A 27,661-nucleotide genomic window follows, 5' to 3' on the forward strand; every position below is an offset into this window, starting at 1 on the left:
CGCCCTGGTAGGTGCACTCACACATGTGAGGTACCGTTTTCGTCGGGACACCTGTGGGAACGCGGGAAGTTATGACATCTGTTGTTGGCGACATGTTTCAGTGAGTGGGCAGAGGGAAATGTGAAATTGGCTGGAAATAAAGACAATTCTCAGACATTTCGCTCTGGCCACCCACCGAAACACACCGCCAACAACACATGGCCTACCGGCCTGCATTCCCACATGTGTGCCAATGAGAGGCAGACCTCTTATGCGCAGGTGTCGTACCTGAGTGACAATGGGTACATCATTCGTATAGTAACTTCTCTTCAGTGCGCTCAGCAATCAGTAAAGTTCTGTCAGTAAGCCATTTCTCATGCACCTTTCCTCACACTTCATACATACCAGTCACAATGCAGTTGGACAGGCAAGGTGGGATTTAGCACAAGGAGAAACCTCTTTGTGTAACACAAGAAGGATCGTCCTTGTGAGCAGTGACACCACGACCAGGCACCCACTGGATAAATGCCATTCGTATCCCTTTTGTGTCTGCAGTCAGTTGGCATCCATTTAAGGAGTCGCACTTCTACCAAATTACTTGCACCAGAGCAAGCGTATCCATACATGACCATATCTACACACTTATAACACATGGACATGTGCTCACAATGCAACAGTGTCTCTAGCAATATCTTAACCATCATTTGGCAGCAATTGTATAGCAACTGTGTCTGCATTCAAACCTTGTGCCTGTATGTGGACACTGATAGCAAGTGCATACTGGCTCACTTGGCTACCCTGCCCTGCAGGCGCTATCTTCCACACCAACTTCGATTATGCCCATAGCAACTCTGGGCAAACATTCCTATGTTCAACCGTACCCACACAAAACATACACCCTGCAACATGGCGATCATTTCTGTAGTGCTGGGAAAGTGCATTCACCGGAATGACATCTGCATGTTCTTTGTATCTTTACCTCATTCACGCACCAATCATATCCAATTAATTCCTATAGAATACATGTTACTTACACCACACATAACATTACTTGCAGTAAAACAATAAACAAGGCAGGATGTTACGAGGTACGCAAGACACCGCCGCCATACAGTTGGTGTCCAAGTACCACTGTCATGACACTTGGACCTCAAAAGAGAGAGCCAAAGTGGCATGTATTATTTTGAAAAGACACCCCTTGAGTGGAGGGAACCTGAATGGTGTTCCGGTCGTCCCCAACACACCCCTTGAGTAGAGGGAGCGGTGCTGGTGTTTCTTTATATGCCGAACCTTAGGGGGAAGGAGCCGGATTCGGGTTCCTTTACAATGTACACCGGAAGCGGATGGGGCTTCCCAGACTTCCCACCCCCCCCCACCCCCCCCCCCCCCCCCCCCCACGGCAATCCCGAACAGGAGCAAGCTGCACTAGCGTGCCTTGCCAAGACACCCCAAAGGGGATTGACCCAGAGTGCTCTATCCTTCTCCATGGCCCGCCTCAAGTAGAGGGGGTGGAGTGGCATTCCTTTCAAAGGTGCGCCTGAAGTGGAAGGAGCCTAAATTGCATTACTTTGCAAGGCACACCTCGCACGAAGGGAGCTAGACTGCCTTTTCCTTATGAGGAAGACCCGAAGTGAAAGGTACCGGGGTGATGTCTCTTTCCCAGGCAGGCCTCAAGTGGAGGGAGCAGGACTAGCTTTGCTTGCCAAAGCACGCCAAAGAGGAGTGAACCAGAGTGGTGCCCCATCTTCTCCAAAGGATACCTCAAGTGGAAGGAGCTAGAGTGCATTCCTTTCCAAGATGCGCCTGCTTTGGAAGGAACATGCTTTGCGTTACTTTGCAAGGCACACCTCGCGCCGTGGGAGCTAGACTGCCTTTTCCTTTTGAGGCAGACCTGAAGTGAAAGGTACCAGGGTGATGTCTCTTTCCCAGGCAGGCCTCAAGTGGAGGGAGTAGGACAGCATTGCTTGCCAAATCACACCAAAGGGGAATGACCAGCAATGGAGTTCCTTTCTTGTGCATGGCACGACTAGAGTAAAGGGATCCGTCATGATTACTATTTCACAGGCACGCATCCAATGGAAGGAGTCTGATTCGCTTTCCTTTGCAAGTCACGCCTTGAGCTGAGGGATTTAGACTGTTTATTTCGTAGGCAGGCCTCAAGGGAAATCTACGGCTGTGGTGTGCCTTTCCAAGGCAGGCCTCATGTCGGGGAAGCAGGACTAGCAATGCTCGTGAAGGCACGTTAAATCAAGTGAAGTGAGTTGAAATCCTGTTGCATTTTCATTGAAGGTACACCTTCAGTGCAGGGAGCAAGAGTGCCATTCCTTTATGCCATGCACGAATGCAGCGGCTAAGGGTCCCTTTCAAGGAATGATGGGCATTTTTGGAAATCAGTCGATCTCCCAATATTTTTCCATTGTATGATACAAAAGGAAACAAGGTTGAAGGCAGAGGGCAGGCTGGGAAGGGCATTGGGGACAATACACCCGAGTATCCTTCCTCTTTTCTTATTTTGTACACCCCTTACATTTTCGGTAAGGTTGCGTCTTCGTGGCAGAGGAAGGAACATAATCAGCAAAGTGGCTCTCTTGCAATCTGGCCACATCTTCTACCTCTGGAAAGGAGGGAATTTGTACATGAACCATAGCCAGAGATTGAACAATTGCTAATTCAAAGTTCAAAAAGGAGAGGGTGTTTGTGGAGTAGCTGCACGGTACACCACATAAGCATTGTACGTTGCTATATGCACAATGTGTGTGGCTAACCTTTTGTACCAGAAACGCGACTTGCGTTCAGCACGGTATGACTCAAGCACTTGGTCGTTTTTGTCTACTCCACCCATGTACTTGTTTTACTCCAGAATGCAGTTGGGCTTCCACACTTGCAGAGTCTGCCCGCGCCCATTGACTGCTGAAGTACTTTCGTCATGAATAGTACTTAGCATGTACACATCCCTTTTGTCACAGAATTTCACTGCCAACAGTTCATCTCGCCGCAATGCCATACAATCTCCCTTGGCCAACTTCTTACACACAAGATGTCTGGGGAAGCCTTTGCGGTTACTGCGGATTGTACCGCATGCCAGTGTGCCCACATTGAACAATTCCTTGAACAGTGGAATGCCTGTGTAGAAATTGTCCACATACAAATGGTGACCCTTGTGGAGCCATGGTGCGAGAAGATCCCAAACTATCTTCTCACTTGTCCCTAAATGGGCTGGGCAGCCCGGAGGGTTTAGGGTAGAGTCTTTACCAGTGTAGACTCTCATGCTGCAGACATAGCCAGTGGTACTTTCACACAACATGTACATTTTGATCCCATATCATGCTCTCTTGCTTGGAATGTATTGCCTGAACAGTAGCCGACCTTTATACAACACCAATGATTCATCGATGGATATGTTCTGGCTAGTAACATACACCTCTGCAAATCGGTGAGTGAAATGGTCCAGAAATGGCTGGAGTTTGAAGTCTATCAAAGTTTGGGTCAGTTCTGGGTAATGCTGCCGAGTTGTCATTGAAGTGCAACATACGGCGCAGTGCTTGAAATCGATTTCTGCTAAATGTAGCTGCAAAAAATGGGCAATAAAGTGGAGCTACAGTAGACCAGTACATCCAGACAGACGGCTGGTGGGAAAGTCCCATGAGCAGAATGAGACCCCAAAATGTTCTCATTTCAACATCGATTGTGGGAACCCATGCTTGTGCTCTGGACTGGGGTTTCAGAGTGGACCCCTTGACCTCAAGAACTGTGCAGCGTACAAATTGGTTTTCTGAACCATATCTGCAATGAACCATCATCAACAAAAAGGTTGAAATAATCAATAGGCTGAAACCCATCTGTATTCACTGTGCACCCTTATGTACCAGTGAAAGGGGGCACAACAGGCTGAACCATTGCTGGAGGCACCCACTGCAACTCTTCAGCCATGTCAGGAACTGCCACATTGCGTGGCCGTCCTGCACGTCCCCTGCGTGTGGGAAGTGTGCGAAAAGGTGGATGCACTCTTTCCTCCTCTTCGTCATGAGATGATGACGATGATGAGCTGGAGGAGGGACTCATCAATGGCAAACTCACTTCCCTCCTGACCCTCAGAAGCACTATCTGTTTCAGATTGCATGTCCACCTCTGTGCCTTGCTCTGAGCCAGACTCCATCACTGCAGCTAAAGCCTCCGCACCAGACAGATGAAGACTGAAACAATAAGTATGTGTGCTTCTCAAAGTATGGAACATAGCAGAGTACCTGGTATTCAGTGCCACAAACCTACTCCACACAAGTACACCAAAAGGTCCAGGCTTTGCTCACAAACTGTAGCAGCCCTCTGCAATATGACGTACTCCCTGCATGCTACAATAAACGGAGTACTACTTTGCAAACACTCACGTGAAATGCTAAGGACCAGTTGACTGCTTTCCTACAAGTGGGTAGACAGCTACAACACACCTGCACCTAAAAGAAAGGCAACAAAAAAAGCTAAGGACGATGTCCTCTTCCGGTAACCTTTACACAAATACAAGTGTGGGGACGAGGATTGCAGCCACACTACCTATTCAGAAACAGCCAACATGCCTTGCACCATGCCCTCCTCCATGGGATGCTGGTGGATGGGGAAATTGAGGTGTGAAGCAGCCATGCAACGTATTAGTGATTGGGTGAGTTGAAAAGCCAGAGGCACTCAAGACAAGAAAAGTACACGGCAGGCCCTTCCAGGCAACTGCTGGCACACTTTTGACAAAAACACCTGCTCATTCACATAGGGGTGTCTGTTGTAAGGAGAAAGGTCATGAGGACGAAATTAATGCAAGGCCAAGCTAATTGATAGAAAATTGATTTAGGCTGATACAAGTGGTGATGGGTAGCATAGAAATAAGCAGCAGAGACATATTAAATGCATTGACATGCCATGAACGCAAACAATTGCTAGGGAGTGGGAGTCTCACTGCCAGCATACTTACTACAATTTTTAGTTACATTTCACATAATCAAGTACATCCATAAGTTACTGGGCACCCCCAAGCGTCTGGGCAAAATCCATTATGTCTCCAATAAAGAGCTCCATGCCTGTTTTGAAAGGTGCACCCCATCTCTGTGAAACATCACATCACCTTTGATAAAGATACAGTGAATGGTCTGTATTCTGTTGCCCTTTGTCAATCTAATGAACTCGCCATTCAGTTTCCTCACCGAGCGGTTGATGGCCTTTGCATTCCCTTGAGTTCTCCAATCCCTACTGGGAATCATCTGGGACCAGGCCACCACAGTGTTTGGAAACCTCTGTGCAATCCATTCAAGGTCCGCCATGAGCTGCTCCCGTACCCCCTTCCATCCCACAGATGCAAAATCATTTCCTCCCAGGTGCAGCACTAGAAGGTGGGGGGGGGGGTTGGGGAGCCTCTCCTTTTGCCTGGGCATCAATGATGGCTCCTCTGAGCTGGTGAAGGTGCATTTCCCCCCCCCTGACCCCAAACCAATGCACCGCAAGACCATCCCTTCCAGACCCAGATGTGGGTGGCCCTCGGAAAAATCGTGCAGCCCTTTGGATAGAAGAGTGGCCGAAAATCCACACAACCCTCATCCTCACTAGGAAATGGAAACGGGAAAACCCCCATGATTATGGCTACACATACAGTTTACCAAATAGCACAACGATTGCTTCAACACCTGGCTCTTGTAACAATCCCAGATACACACTTCACCCATTCGGACACTCGCCTCTCATTTGAGATAACAGTAGGTCGATACATAATTGCCACATTATTTTCAGGGGAAAGAGGTGAAGAAGATAGCATGTCACCTTGTGCCAATCGCACAGTTGTGCTGGCACAATTGTAAGCAGTGAAGGTTTCTACTCCTGTGGGCCACCAACTGGTAAGGTGACTTGCACATGCTACACCACTAAACTTTGGCAGGGTAAATAGTCTGCCAGAGGATATGAAGTCCACAGCAAGTGTGCTTTGTACGCTCTCTGAATATAGGTACCCTGACCGAATGTGCCACATTTACCACAAATGGATGCACCTTTAGACACTTTGATTGGGAGTGCTTCGGCCACAGCTCCAGGACCGCTGGTGAACTTGGGGGCACTTGACTTCCAAGGCAGAGGAGTGGCAAAGGTCACACACATCCACCACCACCACCCTACATCGCTGCCTGGTCAGCACTACAGCTTTCCACTCCAGGAAGGGATGGGGACCCTGGCGGGGCACCCTGCACCCACTGTTGAATTTGGGGACAAAATATCCACCTGGGAGACGGACGCCCAAGGCCAATGACATTACCCCCCCCCTCTCCCAACGTCCTGCCCCTCCCCCTCTAGCTACCCTGCGTTACAGCTTTTCCCCCTGGAAAACAATGGGGACCCTGGCGGGGCTCACTGGGACCACTGCTAAAATTGGACCACAGAAATGTTGACCGTTGCAGTAAAAGGGAATGCGCTCGGTACCAAGTGTGCATAGCATGCTCAGAAAAAATGACCATCTGCATAACTACTGGGAAAAAAAATTGAAAATGTGCTGCTACTTATGTCGGCCAAACTTTTCCTTCTGCAAAGCAGCCACCTTCCTCAATGCAAGGCACACCCATCACTGGCCCCCGAACCTCCCCACTACCACTGGCACTTCAGCCACAGTTCCTTCCACCACAGTAACCCTCCACCCCCACATTACCAAGTAATCTATGTTGTAGTTAAATAAATAAGCGAAAGCTTTTCAGAAGCTGCAACTGCAAAGGAAACATAAAAGAATTACATTCAGTGCTTTGCCTACCAATAACACATCCAAACTGTCTGGCAACTATCTGTACATTTTTCCGTTCCTTCCACCAGATGCATGACACTTCTCAGTCATCTACCACCATGGAAGTCTGGACTGCACGCGGATTGGAAATGGAAATAAGACCAGTGGGCATATGGCATCCCCCAGCACAAAAAACCTCCTGGAAATCTGGGATCAAAGCATCAGTGTTTGTAAACCTCTGTGCAATCCATTCCTGTTCCTCCATGAGCAGCTCCTGTATGCATTCCCCTCCCACAGACGCTAAATCATTTCCTCCCAGGGGCACCACTGTAAGGTCGGGGTGGGGCAGGGTGCATCTCCTTTTGCCTGGACATCGCTGATGGCTCCTCTGAGCTGGTGAAAGTGCTTCAAAACAACCCCCCCCCCCCCCCCCCGCCACAACCCCAAACAATCCACCGGGAGGGCATCCCTTTTTGAGACCCAGATGTGGTTGGCCCTCGGAAAAATCATGCAGCCCTTTGGATGAAAGAGTTGCTAATTATCTACACAACCCTCATCGTCACTAGGAAAGGGGAACAAGTAAACCCCCATGAATATGGCCAGACCTACAGTTTACCAAATAGCACAATGATTGCTTTAACACATGGCTCTTGTAACAATCCCAGAAACACACTTCACCCATTCCGACATGCACCTCTCATGTGAGATTACAGTAGGTCACTACGTAATTGGCACTTGCTTTTCAGGGGAAAGGGGTGAAGACAGTATTTCACCTTGTGCCAATAACAGTTGTGCTGGCGCAATTGCAATCAGTGAAGGTTGTCTGCTCCTGTGGCTCACGGACTGCACTGCATGGTGATAAATTGGCTTGCACATTCTACACTGTTATGCTTTGGCTGGGTGACTAGTCTGACAGAGGATATCTAGTGTGCTTTGTACGCTCTCTGAATATAGGTACCCTGACAAAATGTGTGCCATTCATCACAAATGGATGCAACTTTGGACACTTTGTGAGAACTTGGGGCGCAGCTCCAGGACCACTGGTGAACTTGGGGGCACTCGACTACCAAGACAGAGAGGCGGCCAAGGTTGCACACATGAACCACCACCACCCTACATCTCTGCCTGGCCAGCACTACAGCTTTCCCCTCCAGGAAGGGATGGGGACCCTGCCGGGGCACCCTGCACCCACTGCTGAATTTGGGGGACAAAATATCCATCTGGGAGATGGACGCCCAAGGCCAATGACATAACCCTCCACCCCCCACTGTCCTGCCCCTCAAGCTACCCTGTTACAGCTTTTCCCCCTGCAAAAGGATGGGGACCCTGGCGGGGCTCACTGGGCCATTGCTGGAAGTGGACCACAGAAATGGGGATTGTTGCAATAAAAGGAATGAGCTCTGTACCAAGTGTGCGTAGCGTGCTCAGAAAGAAATGACCATCTGCATTACTACCGGCAAGTCATCGGCATCACTGGCCCCCGAACCTCCCCACTACCCTTTCCCACCCATATCGCTGACACTTCAGCCACAGTAACCCTCCACCCCCACATTACCAAGTAATATATGTAGTACTTGCATAAGTCGGCAAAAGCTTTTCATTAGCTGCAACCGCAAAGGTAACATAAAAGAATTACATTCAGTGCTTTGCCTACCAATAACACATCCAAACTGTCTGGCAGATATCTGTACATTTTTCAGCTCCTTCCACCACATACATGAAACTTCTCTGTCATCTACCACCACGGAAGGCTGGACTGCACAATGATAGGAAATTGGAATTGGACCAATGGGCGTATGGCAACCCACAGCACAAAAAAACCTTGTACAGATGGCTAAGTGGCAAACTGCCCTCCCAGTGGATCAGCACTGTTCAGCTGGACTGGGGGTCATTTTGTGCGCTACCCCGGCAAGTGTGTTCCTGGCCACCCCAATACCTCCCCAGAGCACCCACGTCCCTTCACAACACCAACACTATAGGCCCAGTTCCCACCCATCCCAATAGCAATGTGCCTTCCACCCACTATAAAATGTTGAAATAACCAAAATTCCATACGTACATAACAAGGGAGAACCTTGAGCTGCTCAAGACCTGTAAAGGGAAAAACAAAACATAAATGATCTGTGTGTCAACCCACCAAAATACCAAACCACCCACACTGGCCCTATTGCATTGGCCAGTACGTTTTGGGGACCCTGGACCAAGATTGGCACACCAATGTGCCCTTCTGCGCCAAGGCAAGTTTAGTAAACAAAGAAAATAATTCAAAATGGCAGGCTGCCCTTTAGTGGGGGCTGAGAGGCCCCCTACACCGCTGGGGAATTTTCTAATGTGAAGGGGGGGTGCACCTTTCCACCTCCACCCCAATTGGTGGGGCGGCGCATCTCATGTAGCGCTCCCCGGGGGCAGATAAGGGGGGGTCTGTCCTGCACTCCTCTCTGGGCTCAGGCATTCCTTCCTAGGAGCAGATATCTGGTCCCAGGAAGGGCTGCATGACATGGCACCCACTCCATTGGGGGTGGGGGGTTGGTCAACGCCCCATCCCATTAGAAAATTCCCTGTACCTTTTTGAAGGTGCCCCACAGCCCCCCCTAAAATGCGTTCCACCATTTTCCCTTGGCGCAGAGGGGCACATTGGTGTGCAAACCTGGCCCCCTAAAATTGTGGGACATGCCCCCCAGTGGGTGGGGTAGTAAGGTTTGGGCACCCCGGGGCCAGATTGGCACACCAATGTGCCCTTCTGCGCCAAGGCAAGTTTGGTAAACAAAGAAAATAATTCAAAATAGCAGGCTGTCATTTAGCGGAGGCAGAGGGGCATCCTACACCAGGTAATTTTCTAATGTACTGGGGGTTGACCCTCTTCCCCCCCACACACCAAATGCAGGACGGGGAATCTCATTCAGCCCTCCCTGGGGTTACATGCCCCTTCCTAAGAGCAGATAACTGCCCCCCGGGAGGGCTGCATGGAATGACCCCAAATCCATTTTGGGGGGGGGGGGGCAACCCCTTTCCATAAAAAAAATTCCCTGGTGGGGGAGTGGGGGCACCCCCCCAACACCAGCCATGATATCTATTTATTTTTTTGCCCCCCACCCCTGAGGCCAGATGGTCACCCATCCGCCCCCAGGGGTCTCCATACATGTGGCCCTATGCTTTGGGGCCACAGGGGAGAGGGGGCTGCTTACCTAGTAAGCAGCCCCCACTCCCCCATACTACAAAGACATCCCTGGTGTCTAGTGGCATTGCTGCCCCCGGTTCGAGCACCCTGCGCCTGATCCTGAAATACAGCCGGAGACCGAGGCAGAGGGAGAAGGGCACTCACCTTCTCTCCACCGCGGCAGCCGAAAATGGCTGCCACAGTGAATTTACTTTGTTTCATGCCGGCATGCATTGCACACACTGACGTGAAACTGACATAGCCTGGGGGTTGGATTACAGTTTTGAGCGATTCCCTGCTTTGCAGGGATCGTTCAAAACAAAGTGCTGAAAAGGACGAGCTATCTCGTCCTTGACACTATGGAGGTAATGTCAAGGACGAGATAGCTCGTCCTTGGCACTGAAGGGGTTAAGGGAAGGTAGTCACTTCCTCCTACGACTAGGCAGACTCGACCTTACTTTGAGTTGGAGAAACTTTCGTTTTTTTTACGTTTTAGTTATGTTACATATTGGAATTTTGTGCAACAGATTTCGGGAAGGCTCCAGGAGAGCAGCCGAGGAACATTTATTTTTCCCTTGTTACATCTTTTTGGAGAATTTTGGACACAAACAGAACTTTATCTTCGATATCCTGATGACTGGTGAGAGCGGAGAGAGGAGATCGCGATCTGCTCCTGAAGTATAGAAAGCAAGCCGCAAAATGGGCCTTAAAAGTAGCAGGTAGAGCAGGTTTCAATTAGGTTTTTTTAGGATAGGAATGAATATTGCATGTTTAAAAGAATGAGGAAAGACATAGGAAGAGTGAAATATTGAGTGCTAAGAACCAGAGGATAGACTACAGTAATCGGTGTGGATGGAAAAGGATTGAAAGGAGAAGAAGTAGGATGAGCACAAGTAAGGGATGAGTATCCGACTCGTAAGAGGAGAAAAGGAAGAGTGAAAATGGGGGAAACAGTGGAACGAGATGAAGATGGAAAAGAAGCACGAAAATTAGAGACTTCATTAGTGAAATAATCTGCACAATCAGAGGCAGACGGAAAGAGTGGGATTTTGGTGAAAAAGGAGAACAAATGTTATTGAGAAGCTGGTATTGAGAGTGAGAGAATGTCAGAAGTTTTGCATTTACTCCCAAGAAGAAATCGGAGTGCAGTAGACAGTACTTTGAGATCAGAAAGGGATCAACACGCGTTTGAGTTTCTGGAGAGGAACTGAGATCAAGAAGACTAGTAAGCCAGGGGCATTTGCACAAGGAAGTAAAAGGGTGTGCAGGATGGATTCTGAAGTAGATGTAAGAGCTGTTTGAGGGGAGGCAAAAGCAGAATCGAGGGATAGCATTGGGAATGAATGTCGAAGGGATAGCAGAAGTCAGAGGACCGAAAGGAAGATGAGTCAAAAGGGTGACAATCACGAACGTAGATGAGTTACTAGAGGGAGTTTGAGGGTGGCGGTAGGTTCCAGTGGGGCTCAATCTACCTGTGGCCCAAAAGACCTCTCTGCTTTTATGTTGCTCAGCAAACTGTTCTCATAGTCTACCATTTTTTTTGACAGAATGGGCACCAGAGTTGTCTGTCACTAGCACTCAGCAAACCTGCTCCAGTTCATGTTTTCAAACCTCTGCAAATAAGTGAGCATGTCTGTGCATGTTGGCACGCTCTTGAGGGTTCTTGAGCATTCTTCCCTTTTCCGCCATCAGATTACTATTAATGGCTTATTCTTTTTCAGCCTATGTTACTTTTTTATATTACCCAAGGGATTGTTTGTGTCACCCTGACTGCCACACGGTGACAAATAGCTGCGACTTTTGAGGGTTTGTTGGGGGGGGGGGGGGTAGCTTGGCCTTTTGTGATGTTGCCTCAAGTCGGTGTGAAATATGCGGATCAGGACATTCTCCCCCATACTATGCCAAGCCCTGCATCACTTAGTGGGTCGCAGCATAATACCCCACTGTGCAATACATGAGCCAAGCAGGGGACTTCTTCATAGGTCCCCATCTTAAACACAACTCCCTATGGGAATACCACTTTGCAATCGCTGCACAGCATAATAATCTAAACCAGTTTCACGCTACGAAAGAAAATGTTTGCATGTAACAGTATTTTTATAGTGTCTCATTTGGGACCTCATTTGACCCACTGAGCCTCTCCAGTTTTCATTTGTTCTAGAACCTTTTTAGAACTATGTACATATTTATGAACAGCCGAGCGAGGCGGTTGGGAGCCTGTCCTCCGAATTGCTGGAAAGATCCTTTTCTCCAATCACATAGTGACTTCCTGGTCCCAAAGCTGCAGTCTGAGACCCGGCAGAGTTTTCTCTGTGAACTGTAGGGGAAGAGTGCAACGCTCTGTCTGTGCTGTGGTGACCATCTTGTTGCCTGACTCTGGCAGGGCTCAGTCTCCCTGAACGGTGGGGGATTGATCGAGCCCTTCCTACAGTGGGGCGCGGCCGCAGAAGCTGTGACTGGACCCACAATTGGAGGTGGCAAAGCCTGACTGGGTTCCTCCCTGTGGGAACTGAGCGCTGCTGCCTTCCAGGCGATTTGGGCTGCCTGTATCTCCTTTGCGACTGACCTTGGACGGCACAGTTAAAAATTGTTCATCACATTTGAGCTGGTTTGGTTTCCCAAAGGCTCACTGGACAGTGGAGGTGCTTCAGAGCGGTGAAAGGTCATCAGCAAAAGCTGCACCAATATGTTGGCAGTAAAAGGAAACCATCCAGATCCACACTACTTCTCAATGATTAGGTCGCACCAGGAGGGGGGTCTTGATCATGCTAAATAGCCTTATTGAGGCTATAAGGGCTTGAGGCCCTATGTCTCTGTGGGTTGAACTGTCGTTTGTGCGAACTGACCTGAAGATGGTCCATGTGAGGAGCAGAGGGTACGCGCAAGGGTTGGCACTATTGATGCTGCCACAAGATCTCTGACAGATGGGGTAGAGGATGCAGAAGTCCTCTCGAGGAGATGTAATGTGTGGATGTTCAGGTGCCCAATGGTGAGGAAAGACGGTGCAAAACTGATTCTCAAACGATTAGCGACTGACGGATGTGCTGGGCATACTGGGACTGTTGAAGTGGGTTGCAATTGAGAGCCCACAGGGTATCTGGAAGGAGAAGACCCCCAGTGGGGGGACCCGCCATGAGCCCTCATAGCAACGTTTTTGAATTACTGTGACAGGGTTGCCGTACTGGTTGGCGGATCAAGGGTTCTTATATGCTGTCAAACACTCCTCTGACATCTGCAACCTCCTTGGTCAATTGGATTTGGATGTCCTCGCTCTCACCGAGACAAGGTTCATGGCCAGCTCTTTCACGAGTTTTGGCTACAAGATCCTATCTGAAACCAGAACCAACCATCCCGGAGGTGGAGTAGCTATGATGTTTCTGGAGTGGGTCCCTCCTTCCGTCATTCCTACATAGGCCTACTCCTCCTTTGAATGCCTGGTCTGCAGGCTCTCCATATCTCTCGACCTTTCTCTGTGGCCACAATTTACAGGCCCCTTCCCATCAGAGTGGGCTGACCTCTCTACTCTTTCCCCCCCCTTCCTGCGTGCTCTCCCCCCCCTTCCTGCGTGCTCTCCCCCCCCTTCCTGCGTGCTCTCCCTCCCCTTCCTGCGTGCTCTTCCCCCCCCTTCCTGCGTGCTCTCCCCCCTTCCTGCGTGCTCTTCCCCCCTTCCTGCGTGCTCTTCCCCCCTTCCTGCGTGCTCTTCCCCCCCCCTTCCTGCGTGCTCTTCCCCCCCCTTCCTGCGTGCTCTTCCCCCCCCTTCCTGCGTGCTCTTCCCCCCCCTTCCTGCGTGCTCTTCCCCCCCGTGCTCTTCCCCCCCTCTCCCTGCGCGCTCTTCCCCCCTCCCTGTGCGCTCTTCCCCCCCTTGCGTGCTCTCCCACTGTGCGCTCCCCCCCCTTGCACTCTTCCACCCCCCTTGCCGTCGCTGCCCCCCCCCCCCCGATTCCGCCGCGCACTTAGGACATTGCCAAGAAGTCCCACTTTCAGCTATTCCTTCCCAAAGGAATTCTCCCTTCTCTCACTCGTTACACGAGCCCTGGTTTTCTGTAGGCTGACTATTGCAATAGCCTCCTCCTGAATCTACCTTCCTACAACCACTCCAGCTAATCCAGAATACGGCAGCAAGACTTACCCTTGGCCTTAAGCCCAGGGACTGCCTCTCTCCTGCCCTAAAGTCTTCACTGGCTCCCGGTTGCTGCACAGATAAAATTCAAATCCCTCTGCATCATCCACAAGTCTGTCTGGGCCCAATCCTCTACTTTATCTCACTAAATACTCTGTCCAGACCTTTACGTTCCTCTGGCACCAACTCTTTGTGTCGTAAAGCGCTTTGCTAAACAGAGGGCAGGAGGTCCGATCACTTTCCTCAGCTGGCTCCCTACTATGGAACAGCTTCCCCCTCTCTCTGCGACTTGAGCAGGACTTCTTAAATTCCGGGAGCTCCTCGAGACTTTCCTCTTTGCCGCCTCCTTCCCATCTTCTCTCCTCTGCTAACCTCAGTTGCTGCGATTGGTGTCCTGGGCCCTTGTGCCTCCTTTGGGTCCCTGACTTACCACACCCAATCGGTCAGCCTCTGTCTACTCTCAGCACATGCCTTGGCACTCCCTCTGCCTTGGATGCTCGCACTTAACCACACCAAGCACTTCATCTGTTCACTCACGAGCACAGACACTTCAGCACCTACCCCTTATGCCATCTTTCTTGCTGCCCTTGCACGTTCTCAATTACTCACAAGGCATAGTAGGTTCATATTTTATTTTTTTCCCCCTCTGTTGTGTATTCAATATGTATCACTCCCTTGTTCCCTCCCTTTGCCCTGTGGGCGCTTTGAAACAGTATGTACTTGCTGTATAAGCGCCTAACAAGCGAAAAAATAAAATCGAGTGGCCGTTTACAATGTAAATGTGTCATGCACAGCTATTTTACACCGGTGGTGGTGGCTAAAATGGCTCTGGGACTTGAACCCGGGTGCTGGAGGTGTAGAAGGGAAGTAGGAACAGATCTGCACATGTGGTGGGGCTGTGATGGGGCCCAGACGTTCTAGGGGCTAATGATTGACAAGTTGTTGTGGGAGTAGGGGTTCAAGTCAGTCCAACAAAGCATTTCAGGATTGCTCCCCTGCAAGCACGGAAGGAGGAACAGAACGCTCCTGGGTGCTCTCTGGAGGTTACCTCTGGCGAAGCATGCCATAGCAATAGTGTGGAATACACCCGAGAGACCCCTTTTTTGCTCCTAGTTGAGGAAGGTCCAGAAATGGATATAGTGGATCAATTGGAGAGACATGAGGGGGAGAGGGGTCGTCGCTATGGTGTCCCACATGAGGTGTGGTATCTGCTACAGGTGCCATCAGTCCTGAGGCTTACCTGGGGAGATGGCTAGGTATAGGGATACAGGAGAAAATCATTTCAGATAACATTATTTGGTGGTGTGGCACACGAGACCGGGTTAAGGGGACTGTTTTATGCAGAGGTCTTTAGAGATGGTTACAGTTAGTTATCTTTGCTGTACGGGTGCTCCATGGCCAGTATGTCCGTGTTGAGCAAAATGCTGCACATGTATATGAATGTGCCAAAAAATGGATTGCATTCTGTATTGTATGGGGAAAGTAAAATAAAGAGAACAAAAAACTACGTACATATTTATTTTTGTGTTACTATTGATTAAGCTCTGAATTTAAAACAAAGAATGTTTGTTCTGTTTGGCCTTTTAATAACTACACAGCAACGAGTAAATCACTCAGATAGTCTATGCAGACATTCTAGGGTCACAAAAACCTACTATAGGAATCTGATCATTGATCATTGGCCTGTTTAAGTTAAGCAAATACTTGAGACCATCTGCTAGATAACAATTTATGTACACCAGGTGAATCTGGAATTGAGGTAGCAGCGTGTATTGGTAATACAAGCAGTATTCTTACTGGTTATCCAGCAAGGGTGTCGATTGCATTTACAAAGATCCCACATGATTTGACCGCCAGGGTGCTGCCTGATCTGCTTAACAAAAAAATAGAGCTGCGGATTGCTGCAACGTCTTGCTGTCATTTGTGCTAAATGGTATAATCTCTTGCATAATGAGGTGTAAAACAATGTAATCCTTTTCAGCTACCCCATGTCTAGTCTTTATTATATGCAAGAATAAGATGATAATCTAATGTTCCCTCTTGAGGACATAAACATACTGCAACTTTAGCCTGTACATGTTTTTAATATGTATTGCTAAGTTAAAAACTGAATCTATGCATGTGTTTCTACAGGATGAATATTCGATTTTTCCCCAGACCTACTCCATAGACATCAATGGATATATTCTTGTGTATTCAGTCACATCAATCAAAAGGTATAGTTCCTTCAATTATTCTTTTTGCCGAGTGGAGCTTTGTCTCAACTGTCAGTATTGCTTATCTCAAGGCAATGCATTAATTCAGTGAATTGCCATTCTCTCTAGTGAATGGTTGACAGACCTGCAGATCTATGTTTACATTGTTTTTCTTGAATTCAATCACAGCAAAGCCATGTCCTCCCCATATTCTGGTCTGTTTTTGTCACACTAATGGCCTTCAGCTGTATTCCTCCCTTCGATATGCCAAAACAGCATACCACTGTACCCCTTTACAGCTTATACCTTCATCTGAAGGGGATGACAAAAACTTGTTGGGTTATACCAGTGAATCCTAAAGTGCACTTTTCCCTTTCGTGCTGTCCCAAAAGTTAGAATACCTAACGGGTCCAGGAAACAGTATATGCACCTCCCCCAATCCTATGTGCTTTGTTTGCCCAGTTTGTTACCCGATTTTCAGGCTTTAGCACAGCTACTACCATCACAAACTCCTATTTTCTGTGGGATAGTTGCGTGGCCATCACTTTATTCTTGGTCTATTTTATTGATCTGAATCTTATCGCAAAGGGTCTATAAAAAGGCTATAGTTTTCCACACAGTTTGCCTTCAGTTCCTGTATAGAAAACATTCAGCTGTACAAGGACAATTCTTTACCATGTATTTCTCGATGGACTACTCCCATGTGCAGTTTGTCAGATATCTGTGCCAGTTTTCTGGAGCTTTATACCTCGTTCCATGCTGAAAGATCATCCAAAGCCTAGCACCTGTTCTGCTTACTTAGTATATTTAGGTCTGTAAGAATTGGAATAATCTCTATTTGTCAGAGGCCTAGTTAATCTTAGTTTAAAAAGTGCTCTTTTTGCAAAATGCGGGCTGTCTCGTGCCGCAGGCTGCATTCCTGATTACCCCTTTAATAAAGAAGGAACTCTTAATAGGAAGAAACAAAATCTCACTTTACCTGATATCAATATTGGCACCCGGTGCAGGGTGAGCAACCAATCGGTTTGTTCGGATCGCCGGCTGAATCTACTGATCCAAGCCCACGTTCCGAGCAACCCGATGGCTGCTTGCCCCGCCATCTTCCCTCCCTTTCCTTCTTGTTTTAATGCCCTCAAATCCCCACTTGCTTGATTTCTGCAGTGCCTGCCACTGCTGTTGCCTCCTCCCATTGTCCCAACTGGCTGCCATGGAAATGGAAGTTACTGGGTTGGCATCTCTGGGTGCTAATAAAAATAATATACCAAATCAGGTGGGAACTGCCCTAGGACACATGAAACACCCTCGCTATGCTCTGGCCTTTAACGCAGGGCCCCAGGCCGCAACGGATCGGGTATTATTGCTAAAATTAATTTCACTCCCTCGGAGCACAATGGTGCTAATTTACAGCTGTTTGCAGCATCAAATCTAGATAAAGAAAAACCTCCATGGAATGTATTCTGAGCCGTTAAGATTTAATGTAGCAAGCTATTACCTCGTCCCAAATTACACATCAATAACTGTTAATTGTTCCTCTTTGTGGCGCAAGGACCAATGTATGCTCATTTTAGAACATTTCTATTTTGCTAGGTTTTTACTCATACATTGAAAAGACACCCACTCTTGCGTATTTCCTGTGTTTTTTATGTTTAATTGTTTTGGGTGTTTCCTAACCCTTTTTGACAAATTTTCCCACCACACTTGCCACTACAGCCCACTTAAAGTACTGGTCATCTCTACAGTTAACAGTAACTGGGGATCCTGTCCCAGATGTGTGTTTTTGTGTAGCACTACCACCACAGTTAAGGATTCTAGGGCAGTGCCTCTTTATTTTTTCTCAAGTATTTTAGTTTATTCATTTATAAAGCGCACCAAACCCTCGGATCTAGGCGCATAGGTTACAGAAGCATTGAGACCGTTAACAGTACAGGCAATGCACGTAGGTACAGTGATGGTATATACAATATGTACAATAAGGGCACAATGATGCAATCCAATATACACATACAAAAGCAATGATCCGATCCAATATAAACATATGTACAATGATACAGTACAGATGGGTAACGTAGTGGTGAAGGCAGAGTAGGCATAAATACAGATAGGTACAACAGACAGCACACCTAGGGATGGCACTATAATCTGTCTACTCTTGAGTGAGAAGCCAGTTGTTTTAATCTTCTTTCTGAAACGGGTGGGTACATCTCTGAGGTGCATAGGTAATGAGTTTCAGGGTTTAGGGCCTAATACGGGGAAGCTGCTGCCCCCTGGTTTCTGGAGTTTTAATCTAGGGACTTTTTAAGCAATTCGCTCTAGTGGGGCGGGCAGAAATGTTTTTTGAAAATTTGCATGTCAGATATTTGGGAGCTAGGTTAGCCAGGCATTTATGGGTAAGGCCTAGTATTTCACCAGAGATTCTACTCTTGATGGACAGCCAGTGAAGGTTGTGTCTGGTGGCTGAGATGTGGTGCAAACTTGGAATGTTGAGGGCCTATCTGAGGGCATCAGTTTGTAATGTTTGCAGTTTAGTTCGTTTTTTTTCTTGTGGAAGTTCCTAGATAAAGTGTGCTACAATAATTCAGTTTAGAGAGAATGAGGGCTCTAGCCGGAGTCTGGCAGTTGGCCGATGTCAACAAAGGTATACAGGAGTTAATTTACACGTGTAGGCAGTGGCTGAGGTAGTCGTGTTAACCTGTCTGTTCAGGGTTCAGGAGGCATCCAGGTAGAATACCAAAGTTTTGACTTCTTTGCAGACCTATATGATGTTGCCGTCAATGTTGAAGGCGAAGCAGGTGATTAAAGCTCTCTAAGAATGGTGAAGAGTTCCCTAGAGCTAAACTTAGCGTTGTAGATTCTGTTGTATGTCTCACCTTTGGCTTGGAGGATGGCTGTTTTGTATTCACTAGCAGTTGTTTGGAAAGCGTCTTTGTTGGAGGATGTAGGATGTTTTTCCAGGCATTTACTGCTTGTATTTTAGTATCGCGTAGTGATTTTAGATTAGAGGTGAACCACGAATTGAGATGAGGCAGAGGTTTGGCTTTGCACCTCTTCAGAGGTGCTATTGTGTCGATGGCGTGTTTGAGATTTGAGTTGTATAATTCAACTAGTGAGGATGGATTGGCACTTGCGTTAGTGGAGTTCAGGATGGATTTTATTGGGGGTAGTATTTTCTCTAATGTGATATTTTTGGTGTTTCTGGAGAGAGTGGGTGGTGCCAGTGTTCTGGTGAAATTAGATGGTGTGCTAGCCTGAAGGGTGAATGAGGCAATAAGATGGTCAGACCAGGCACAAGGTGTGTATTGTAAGTATCGAGGTCTGGCAGTTCAAGTCCACAATCCAATAAAGGTTTCTGCCTTTGTTGTGTGTAGGCGCTTTATTCCGGTGTGAGAAGCTAAGTTCTGAGATTGAGTTGGTGACTAATGAAGCAGCTGTGACTGTGGCGTCATGGAAGCGTAGGTTGAAATCACCCAACAAGAGTATTTGTGAGCTGGTTTGGTATCAGCAAACAGAAATAATGAGATGTCTTCATCAAACGTGGATAGTGGACTAGGGTTCTGTACACCAAATGCATTTTTAACGTACTTGTTCAGCTGACAGGAAATGTTGTTTAGGTAAGGCTCTGAGGTCAAGGTGATTCTTGGAGATAATGGCCACTCCTCCCCCTTTGGCAGATTCTCTGTCTAGTCTGGTAATAGAGTAGTTATCTTGGATTGCTAAGGAGAGGGAAGGAACACCAGTAGCCAGGTCTCGATAAAGGCTAGTAAGTCTAGGTCATTAGATGTGATGAGGTCAGCAATGTCCAAAGCATGTACCAGTAAGGACCTTGCATTTATGAGGGCTCCCTTGATTTGGGGGGAGGAGAGATTTCTAGGTTTGCTGGATGGTACTGTAGAATTGTTAACGTTGGTGGTAACGGGTATAGTTATGGCGCAGGCGGATTTGGCAATTTTTATCTTCTTACAAAGGGGTTTGGTGCGTGCCATTGATCTCGGTGAGAGGGGTGGTGGCAGAGCCTCTGGGAGTCTGGATCCTAATCTAAGGTTCCTAGTTGCAGTAGGGCAGGGATGGTTGGGTACTAATCGTGAGGCATGTGGCTGTGTCCGTTGGGAAGAGGCTGCATGTGATATTTGTGCTGGTAGAAGTTGATCCCCAGGCATTGGGAGCGGGGTGATGGGCAGCTGACCATGGTGGCAGGGTTGTTGTTGGTGTTATAGTATTATGATGTGGTAGTGAGGTGGACATCCTGAGGGACAAGCTCCGCTTACTAGGTGGAGGGGTGCCAAAGTATGTCGGCTGCATAGTTATACACTTCAGTCTGCATAGGGTGCTGGGGTCATGGATGAGCATGATGTGTAGTAGGGCTGTACTGAGTAAAATACGCAGAAGGATGAGCAAGGTCTTACTTACAAACATGGTGATTGGACAGTGAGAATGTAGCGCCTGGTAGTTTTATGCAATGAGTTACAATACAGTAGAGCTACAATTATGCTGAAGGTGTACAAATAAAAGGACACAATAGCTATAGTTATGCAAGGCATTCCTTAGCGCATATGATCTTCGGTAAGGTGAGATCCATGATATGGTTAGGGTCTATAGAGAAAGGTACATAGTGCGGTTGTGACAAACTGGCAATGAGACAAAATATACGTTATGCAACAGACGATTGAAATGACACTGTGGGTTGGATGGGGTCACAGGCAGATGTTATGGACTAGTCCGTTATAAGCATATGACAGAATACCATTGGGTAGTCGTCACTAGGATGGCTACGTTAAGTAGAAATTGCACGACACATGATGAAGCTGAACTTATAGCTGGCTGGCAGCGATGTTTCAGTGGGGAACGTTGGATGGTGCATGGGTGTTAAGTGCGAGCTAAAATGGGGTGTGGATAGAGTGGCTCTTGGTGAAGGGTAGAGCAGGTCGTGAGACGTTATACATAGGCCAAAAAGTACCATTACACATGTATACAATGCAGGGGGTAATTACACATATGCAGATTCGCTATTCCGGCAGATGTAGGCAGGTCTTGCACAAAGTCTTACTGTGACGGCATGCTGTGTGTAAGCTCAGTAATAGTATGCAATGGTCCAGAAGGCAGCAGTTACTAGACATTTGGGTGTGGTAAGAAGACCTGGGCAAAGATCAAAGGCATTGCGATAGAATGATCTATGGGAGCGTGGTCCGGGACCCAGCGTTCAGGAGGTACCTGGGGGCCGCAATTAATGGGCAGATTAATTGTTCGTAGGTTACAGTGGGCTAGTGTCGCAGAGCGGTTGTGAGCGACTGCTGATCTCGGGCTGTATTGACAATCCTAGTTCTTTCGGGTCCCTTAGTGTGGTAGGTTACAAAGAGAGTGCCTAGATATAGCGACAAGCTGTACTTGCAGGTGGGCGAGAGGAAAGAAACAGGCCAAACAGTCAGCGGGCGTGGGAGTCCAGGAAATGTACAGTTGAATGGCAAAGAGTGGGGGGGGGGGGGCCCTCACAGTCCTTACGGCTCCGAGTCTCTCAGATGGGAGCCATGTTGGTGTGCCTTTTTTGTATGGGGCCGGCGTGCGCTGGATTGGCTATAAGGAGGTGCTCAGCCAATCGCTTACCAAGTACACAAACCCTGATTCAAAGGTGCGAATTTCACTGTGGCGGCCATCTTAGGGTGGAAAAACCTTGCGGTTTCAGTGCAGAATAAAGACTGAAATTGCGCAATTCTGCATCAGATGCGCTTGATGAGCGGAGCACATCAACACTTTCAAAATATGGAGACCATAAAGCTGCATGGTTAGAACATTGCTTGGATGCAGCGAAGTACAATTCAGCAGAATTAGCCTGCAGGCTTACCTTGATGAGTGTTGGTTGGATTAGGTGGGGGTGCTGCTGCTGCAGCCCCAGCGGGATAAGTAGCTACGGCTCCTGACTTCCAAGAGAAGAGAGAATGGATGTTTTTGTTAGTGTTCCAGACGGACTGGTAGCAGTCTGCCTTTGTACACTTGAATGTGCTCATTTTGTTCTTTTACTGCAAGGGTCCTTTTTGGCTATTTCAATGTCCAGTGTCCCTCGTTTAAACCAGTCTCTGTGGGGCTTTTCCTTTGTTGGCAGCCTTCCTCCTGTTTGGGCTAGGAAATTCGCCATATGTGGGGATGCCTCAACATCGGCTCGGTCTACAGCCGGGAAGGGCAGCTGTGTGCTTAGAAATGGCGAGCACTGGTGTCCAGAAATTGTAATGCACTTATTCTTAATGACTGATGCCCCTGACTCCTTTTGAGCTGGCTATCCAGGAAGGGCGGTCAGAGACCAACCACTGTTCCTTGGCTTGGGTCCCAAGTGTACCTTTGTAGTGGTGGGGACAGAGCTCTGGTTAGCATAGGATTCTGGACAGATGACTATTCTTGTTTTGTAAGCACCCTTCTATTTTTTCGTTTGTAGAGCAGGGCAGAGGATTGAAGGCTTAGGAACTGCTTGGGCCTTGTGATTCATAAATTAAGAAATATCCAGTCTCAATGCCATCCATCCTGTCTCCTGATATACCACAAGTGGTGTCAGAAGTGTGATTCTAACAACCTAAAACAAGGTTGGGCCCCATGTTACTGAAGGTCCTAGGCTCTCTCCAGGCTATGCCCAGTCTATTGGGTTTATCCAGTTTAGTCTAACCAAGCTTTAAATCCCCATCCAAGAAAGAGACTCCTCTCAATGGGCCTAGTCCTCTTGCCCCACCCCATGGCAGCTATATTAGTTTAGCTGCTAAGTTGGCGCTGGCATGGAAACACTCCTTAGATGTAGCAACCGGCTTTGTAGATCCAGACTATCAGAGATAAGTTAAAGTACTACTACACAATGGTAGCCCTCATACCTGTACAGCAAAAAGTAGAGAACACCATAGCCCTGGGTTTCCTCGAGCGAGCTGCGACTCTGCACTTTTACAAAGGACAACATTTTTCTAATGCACAGAGGTGACTTGGGTTTTGGGTGGGTTAATAAGAACTTGCCCCTGCTTCCCCTGACTATTGGGATGATACCACCACCATGCCGGATCGTAACTTTGCCCAAAGTAACAACCAGAATCTGGGGGTGGCATTTGAAAATATATCTGAGGAAAAGGGCTAGGAGCGAAGGGGACTTTTGCTTCACTAGAAGGGGCATACTTTACTGAAGACATTTGGGAGAGCATTGGAAAACAGAGGAGCCAATTGGTCATCCCATGGAGTCACTGGAAAATAGTAGTTGGTCTTGGATTTTGTGGGAATGGGACAAGTCCTCAATTTTTACTGGCCCGGCATCCAAGTCCATGTCTAGGCCTATGTCACTACCTATGAAATTTGGCAGAGGACCCCAACCTTCCTGGTGCCCTTACACCCTCTCTCCATGATTGTGGTCCCTTTTTCTCGAATAGGGTGGATAGCTCAGGTACAACGTGTTTGTCTTGGAAGCAAGACAACGCTGCGCAACACATGTTCTAATCCTGATCCGCTTAGAAACATATCTCTGGTTTTAAGCGTGTTATACATTTTTTAAAATAAATTATAGCCATAGATATAGTGGGTCCACTTGAGCTCTCCAAACTTGATAAATACATTCTCTGATTTCTTATGGGAAAAAAATGTGGGACACCAGGAAGGCATAATCTAGGGAACAACCAAACGCAACACATCCTGAATGTTCTAATCCCCTTCCTGTCCCAAGTGGGGTTCCCAAAAGAAATCTGACCAGGGTATGACCTTACTGTCCAGCTTGATGCATGAGGTACAGGATAGCCTTGCTTGACAGCTTTAACCAAATTCTAAAGCGTATATTCGAAAACTATGCCCCAATATTCTTTGTGTTATTCCCCCTTTGAGTTAATACATGCCAGGGAATCCCCGGATGTTCTTGATCTGTTGAAAGAGACATGTGGGGTGTTGGGGGCTCTGCAATGTATATCAAGCCACAGCTAACTTGTATGTAGGCAAAGAGGGAGCTTATTAAAAGCTACCTCCAAAGCTCAAGAACACCAGATAGAAAACTGACCAGCAGACAGTGGCTAGGTCCTTTGTGGTAGGCGACAAGGTGTTAATGTTTCTGCCCATCCAGTGATCTAGGCAGGCAAAAACACTTGCCAGTCGCCCTTGACCTTAATTATATAGTTTCGCAGCCTGATCTGAGGTAAAAACACCCACAAAATGATCACGTAAACCTGCTAAAACTCTTGTGAACAGATCCCATTGAGCGAAGTACAGTAACTATGGTTGCACCCCTGGATGGCAATGTAGACCAGTCCAGCCTCATCCCTGATAACCTACGCTAGAAATGGAGACCTCTATGTTTTGCTACTGCAATTTCGTGAAGTCTTCTCAGGTGAACCAGGGAGGTTCAAAATGTCTTCATTCGATCAGAACACTTCTGGGTGATTGATCACCTTAAAGCCCTATGGAATCTCTGCGTTGAAGAAATTGAGAAGATGTTAAAACCAGGGGCTATGAGCCATCAGGGAGTCCCCTGGTCCTCCCCTATCGTCCTCATCGCAAACCCCAATGATTCTTGTAGATTCTGTATAGACTTTTGAAGACTAAATTCCACCGGACACCAGGCTTATCAAGGCCTCCTTCTCTAACGTCTAGCTTAACAGCTTTATTGGAACTTAATTCATTCATAGATCCCTGTTCGGAAGAATTTATCACTGCTTATTACTATTGTCAGTAAGAAAGGTTACCTTTTTCTCCTGATGAACCATTCATAATACGAATGGGGAAACCCATGTAGAGAGAATAATCAATGAGAGAATAATTGATTTGCTTGACAACCAACTTCAATTTGAATTAACTGAGGAGTCGCCAAGGGCTAGCTAGCTTTGTCTGCTGCTTTTTTGTAAAAATGTAAATTCCATCTCAGTCTTCGATACCCTATGCCCAGAATTGAGTTAATCGAGAGCCCTGGGAATGCCACGTTTATTACCACCTTGGACTGGATGAAAGGGTATTGACAGGTCCCAGTAAATCCAGATGATAAACAGGAGGTGGGTTGGTCGGATAGACACCTCGTACACATCGGGACTGTATCAGTTTACTGTTCTTCCACTCTGCCCACTTGGAGCCCCTGCCACAACTCCCGGATATGGTCTTGCAATCCTATTCATCATTCGCAGGGCATATTTAGATGATCTAGTGATCCATAGTGCCAAGTGGAAATAACATCTAGTGCATCCATCTTCAAGGTCAAAGCCTCGAGATGAGCAGGTCTACGAGCCAATACAAAGAAAATGGCCTCCTGGCCAAAGTGCTGTGAATTAACTAGTGTGTTTTGTGGGTATTCGTCCGATTCAACCCCAAACTGAGGCAGTAACCTTAGCTCCTCCACTAAAAACACAAAACAAAGCATGTTCTTGGAGCCTTCTAGTGCTGACAAGTAATGTCTGGAGGTTTAGCCTACACTTTTCCACCATTGCTGCAAATTCAAGAAAAGCTTAAGAACATGCAAGCCCAAAAAAAGTTGTCTAGACACCAACATTTAATGGATGGCCTGAAGAATGTCCTTTGTGATGAGCCCATCCTTATGATGCCAGATTTGAGCAAGGAGTTAATCTTCCAAACTGACATACCTAAAGTCTGCCTATGAGCCGTCCTGTCCCAGTTGTATGAAGTCTTCAATTGCAACAATCTCCATAATGCGCAGCATCCATTCTAAAAATATTTTATTTAGCTCTTGTTATATTCAGCAAGTAAATGACCAGTTAACTACATTTCATGTTTTTAAATTCTAAATTTTGCATGGCCGTACAGTGTTGTCTTAATCACCTTGTTGTTAGAACACCTATAACACTGAAGGATGGATTTAAGAAATGTCAGAAATGTGGAAGAAAGATGTTGCTAACTGATCCCCATCGGAATTGCCTCTGGTGCCTCGGTTACGACCACCGAATAGATAACTGCGGTTCTTGTCAATCGACCCATAAGGCCTTAAAAGAACAAAGAGGTAAACTGGTGGTGGGGGAGGAATCCTCGACGTTTTCTTCGAGGGGGAGAAAAGACTCTTCGTCCTCTAAAAAGGCGAAGAAAAGAAGACGCTGGTCTCCCTCTTCCTCGAAGTTGTCTGAGGAAGTCATAACATGTCCGTTGAGACATGACTCCCCTAGAAAGTGGGAAGCTTTCAGAGCATCTATGTTGAAAGTTTTTGAGAACGCGGCCCAGTCCCCCCTCAAAGTCTGACCATGCCCCTGGTCACAAAGTGACAGGAGAATATCTAAGACGAGAAAATCCAACAAAAAATTGTCAAGGGTGTCATCCAGGGAGTCTTCCCAGACACCTCATTGAACAAACCTACCGGTGCATAAATCGGAGGTAGATCTCAAGAAAATGGCGTCAGACTCTCATACATCATCAAAGTCTTCATCTAAAACGTCCTCGAAGCCTCTAACGAAGGCGGTCAGGCACAAGGCGTTTGACCCAACCTAAAAAGGTTATGTTGCGTGCACAGTCGACGGTATCAAAGGCTCCTTCGACGATGTCCATGGTCTTGACAACTCCTTCGACGGGATCGACGATTCTTTTGAAGGCATCGAAAGTTACCTCAACAATTTCGAAGGTAGTGGCTACAACATCGACGCCATCAACGCTTTTGTTGACGTCCATTCCAATGGCAAAATCGACACCAATGTTAAAACCTATACCACCTGAAAAGGTTTCTCACCCAGAAAGCAGACCTGCTTTCTTTAGGACCATGTCCTCTATATATGAAGGAGAGTCATCAGCAGAAGAGGTTTCACCTGCTGTTAAATTTGGTACAAGACAAGTCCCTGAGGAGTTAGTGGACCCTCAATCTAAGATACAAGACCTGTATGAGTGCTTGCAGTCAGCAAAAGGTCTGGGTACTTCTCCAGAATATGAATTTGAAAAACCTGACTCAGCAGAACATGCTGATGCAGGTTATAGGAAATTGCTGAGCAGAGTTACTGAATTCAAGGGATGGGGTAGAAATTCACCTGTCTATCAGGATGATGACACCTATCGGGATGATGACACGACTGACCTCCTTTCAGGAGGACCTCGGCAAGACCACATACTACCCTTTATTGTAGCCTTACAAAGGAGGGTTAATACTGCCTGGGAAAATCCTGAAACTATTCCAGCAATAAATAAGTCAAAATAGACCCTGTACTTCAGACCCAGAATACTTAAGTAAGCACCAATCTCCAGAAAGTGTGGTAGTTCAAGAAGCTACATCTGCTAGAAATGCTCCATACCCTACAATTCCCCCTGATAGGGATGATAAAAAGGTTGATGCATGGTCCAGAAAGATTTTTCCGTCAGGGAGCATGGCTTTAAAATCCACCAATGTAACTTGCACCCTTGCAAGATTTACATATACCCTGTGGGACTGTATGTCCGCGGCAGCTGAACACATCCCGGAATGTGAGGAACGTGATGGGTTCCCATCCATAGTAAGGGATGGAAAGGAGGCTTCGGGGGAATGCCTTCAATCCGGTTTGGACACAGCTGACCGTATTCGAAGG

General features: G+C 47.4%; 1 protein-coding gene across 1 annotated transcript in view; it reads left to right on the forward strand.

Annotated features, from left to right (window-relative positions):
* Positions 1-27,661, forward strand: part of RHEB (Ras homolog, mTORC1 binding) — a 306,526-nt gene that overhangs the window by 154,242 nt on the left and 124,623 nt on the right. Inside the window, exon 4 of the mRNA XM_069647778.1 lies at positions 16,126-16,208. Coding sequence (XP_069503879.1) covers positions 16,126-16,208 — 83 coding nt within the window. The remainder of the gene's footprint in view (positions 1-16,125; positions 16,209-27,661) is intronic.

This window comes from Ambystoma mexicanum, chromosome 2q (assembly GCF_040938575.1).
Source record: "Ambystoma mexicanum isolate Mex_15411 chromosome 2q, UKY_AmexF1_1, whole genome shotgun sequence".
NCBI classification, from domain to species: Eukaryota; Metazoa; Chordata; class Amphibia; order Caudata; family Ambystomatidae; genus Ambystoma; species Ambystoma mexicanum.